Genomic DNA, 3,267 nt, shown 5'->3' with positions numbered 1-3,267 from the left:
GCCGGGACCTGCACCGCGTAAAGAGAATTCGAGCAATCCACGAACAAACCAAGAACGGCAAAAATGCGCAAAACTAGCGCTAAGACTAACTTCGGACAACGGCGCTTCTTGCATATCGAAACTGTCGCCCATTTTGTGTGCAATTTTCAGGATCGAGCTGTTCATCACATCACCCTAAAACAAAACCAAAACGCTGTAAAGATGCCAAGACTAGCAACTGTTCAAACAAAACTTCTACAAATCGACTAATTTCGTTTCGAACATTTGGATATCGGGAAATTACTGTGGCTATTGTGGGAACTTTCTAACATTTTCTGAATTTTCGATCGCGGTGATTTAGTCACATCACCCTAAACAAACCAACACGTTAAAATGCTAAGGCTAACGCTCACGCGCGTAGCCAGGATTTTATGGGCGGGGGGCGCAATATATGAGCACGTGAAGTGTCGAATCAGGGCGTAAATCCGTACGAAGAGGTTGGGGGGGAATGAATCGGCGATAGCCAATCACATACTACCAACGATCGTAAGCCCACAATAATTTACGCACACGCGCCGCGATCGCGCATCGCACGCAACATACATACACACACCCACACAACGCACACACACACACACACACACATCAGCATCAGTACACACACAACAAACACACGTACAACTAACATTATACATGCAAACATACATGCACCGACTATGCCAAACTTCGACAACGCTTACTTTTGGCACGTGCGTATGCATGGCAGCTAGGGGTGTCTGGGGGCACGACCGCCAGACAAATTTTGACACCATTTAACCATTTTCCTGCAATCTGAGGGCAATACTTGGCCATATTTTCTCATGTCTGATCACTATCTCAAGCCCTAACTCAACCGCACTACAAGTTAGGATCAAAAACACTTTTCATTACTTTTTTCTCTTCTCTCTCTCTTCTTTTGTGGCCGGCGTTTTGGGGGGGGAGCGACCCGCCCCCACCGCCCCCCCCCCTGGCCACGCGCCTGCTAACGCTAAGACTAACTTTCTGACAACCCGCTTCTTGGATATCAAGAACTTACTGTCGCCATTTTGTTTCTAATTTGCAGATCGGACTGTTCAGTCACATCACCCTACAGGAGGTTCCCGGTCTCGTCACGCTGCTGAGACCAGACGAAACCCTAGAAGATGTGAAGAAGCTGACACCGGAGCAGATCCTGCTGCGCTGGGTCAACCATCACCTCTCTAACGCGGGCGTCGAGCGCCGCGTCAACAACTTTACCTCCGATATACAGGTAATCAGCAGGTAGTTGGATGCGCGGGTAAATTCTATGCAGGTAAACATACAGGTAAATATGTAGGTGGATGGTATAAAGGTAATGAAAATATAAGTATACAGGTAATACTGGCGTACGTGTAATCAACAGGTAAATGAATACACAGGTAAATGTTATGGAGACAAACATACAGGTATGTATACATGTGGATGGTATAAAGGTAATAAGTATATTATACAAGTTAATTATACAGGTAATACTGGCGTACGTGTAATCAACAGGTAAATGAATACACAGGTAAATGTTATAGAGACAAACATACAGGTACGTATACATGTGGATGATATAAAGGTAATAAGTATATTATACAAGTTAATTATACAGGTAATACTGTCCTACGTGTAATGAACGGGTGGGGTATATCACAGGTAAATGCTATGAAGACAAGTATAAACATCTATAAACCTGTATAAACATACAAGTAAATATAGACTGGTATTGACATTTTATTATTTTAACTGCTCAACACCTGAATCCATGAAAACGACTGTCTTCAGTACATGTATTTGTATTTGAATTACATGCAATAAATATTTAATAATAATAATAATAATAATAATAATTTGCGACAAACTAGTTGTCCACGTTACAGAGTCCCTTGTTATCTATTACGTAATTGTGTCTAATTTAAGACTCCGCGTTAATTTACCTGTATTTCAGGATTCTGAGGTCTACACCCACCTCCTGCGTCAGATTGCGCCTCTGGAAGCCAGAATCAACACGTCAGCCTTGCACGTAAGCATGGAATAGCATGAGATGGCATGGCATATCGTAACTTAGCATTATGTATAGTAACGTGACCCACGACACGATGACGGTAATGTAACATATACTTGCGTGGGATATAATGCACTATATAAATAATATAATGTAATCTACAATGTGCCATCGCAACAAACTATAATATAGCGTAAAATGTAACCATAGATGTAACCTATATTATAACATTGCGAAGCTTATGATATAACATATAATGTAACATGCAATGTGACCTATTCTACAACAATTAATATAACGCATTATGTAACATATAATACAAATATAATATATATTCATTATAATTATTTATATTATTATATATATAATACTTATTATATACTGTATTATATATGATTATATATTTAACACCTATTATATACACAGCAAGCTGGTGAACCACTCTATGCCAGGGACAGTGGACGAGCGAGCCATCAACAAACGCAGCCTCAATGTCTACAGACGCCGCGAGAACCTTACTCTGGCTCTCAACTCCGCACAGGCTATCGGCTGCAACACCGTCAACATCGGCCCCGAGGATCTAGAGGCAGGCACGGCCCACCTCGTGCTCGGACTCGTCTGGCAAGTCATTAGGGTACGTCCTGCGTGTGGGATGGTCGAAGGTTGGGGTGTTTTCCCTGTAGTGTTGACGCGCTCCTGTTGTATGTATATACGCGCTCCTGTTGCGCACGCTATGCTGACTATGCTAGTTATCGGGCCCCGTTGTCAGAAACAAAATTTGTTTTAATGTTAGTCTTAACATTTTGCTTGTGGACCGGGACCTGCACTGCGCGTAAGAGAATTCGATGCAGATCCACGAACAAAACCAAGACGCTAAAATGCCAAAACTAGCGCTAAGACTAACTTCGAACAACGCGCTTCTTGGATATCGAAACTGTCGCCATTTTGTTTCTAATTTTCAGATCGAGCTGTTCAGTCACATCACCCTAAACAAAACCAAAACGTTAAAATGCCAAGACTAGCAACGTTCCAACAAACGTTCTAACAAACGACTAATTTCGTTTTCGACATTTGGATATCGGGAAATTACTGTGGCTATTTTGGGAACTTTCTAACATTTTCTGAATTTTCAGATCGGGCTGTTCAGTCACATCACCCTAAACGAAACCAAAACTTTAAAATGCCAAGACTAACGCTCAGGCGCGTAGCCAGGATTTTATTTGGGGGGGGGGGCGGCAATG

The 3,267-nt window shown here is 42.1% G+C and overlaps 1 protein-coding gene across 1 annotated transcript in view; it reads left to right on the top strand.

Moving 5' to 3' along the window:
- LOC106812628 (fimbrin-like) overlaps positions 1–3,267 on the top strand; it is a 12,861-nt gene that overhangs the window by 2,067 nt on the left and 7,527 nt on the right. The window contains exons 3-5 of the mRNA XM_014816545.1: positions 1,082–1,267; positions 1,970–2,040; positions 2,453–2,688. Coding sequence (XP_014672031.1) covers positions 1,082–1,267; positions 1,970–2,040; positions 2,453–2,688 — 493 coding nt within the window. The remainder of the gene's footprint in view (positions 1–1,081; positions 1,268–1,969; positions 2,041–2,452; positions 2,689–3,267) is intronic.

Source organism: Priapulus caudatus, unplaced genomic scaffold, assembly GCF_000485595.1.
Source record: "Priapulus caudatus unplaced genomic scaffold, Priapulus_caudatus-5.0.1 Scaffold668, whole genome shotgun sequence".
Lineage (NCBI taxonomy): Eukaryota > Metazoa > Priapulida > Priapulimorpha > Priapulimorphida > Priapulidae > Priapulus > Priapulus caudatus.
The sequence above is the reverse complement of the archived record's forward strand: the minus strand, read 5'-3'. Positions and strand labels throughout refer to the sequence as shown.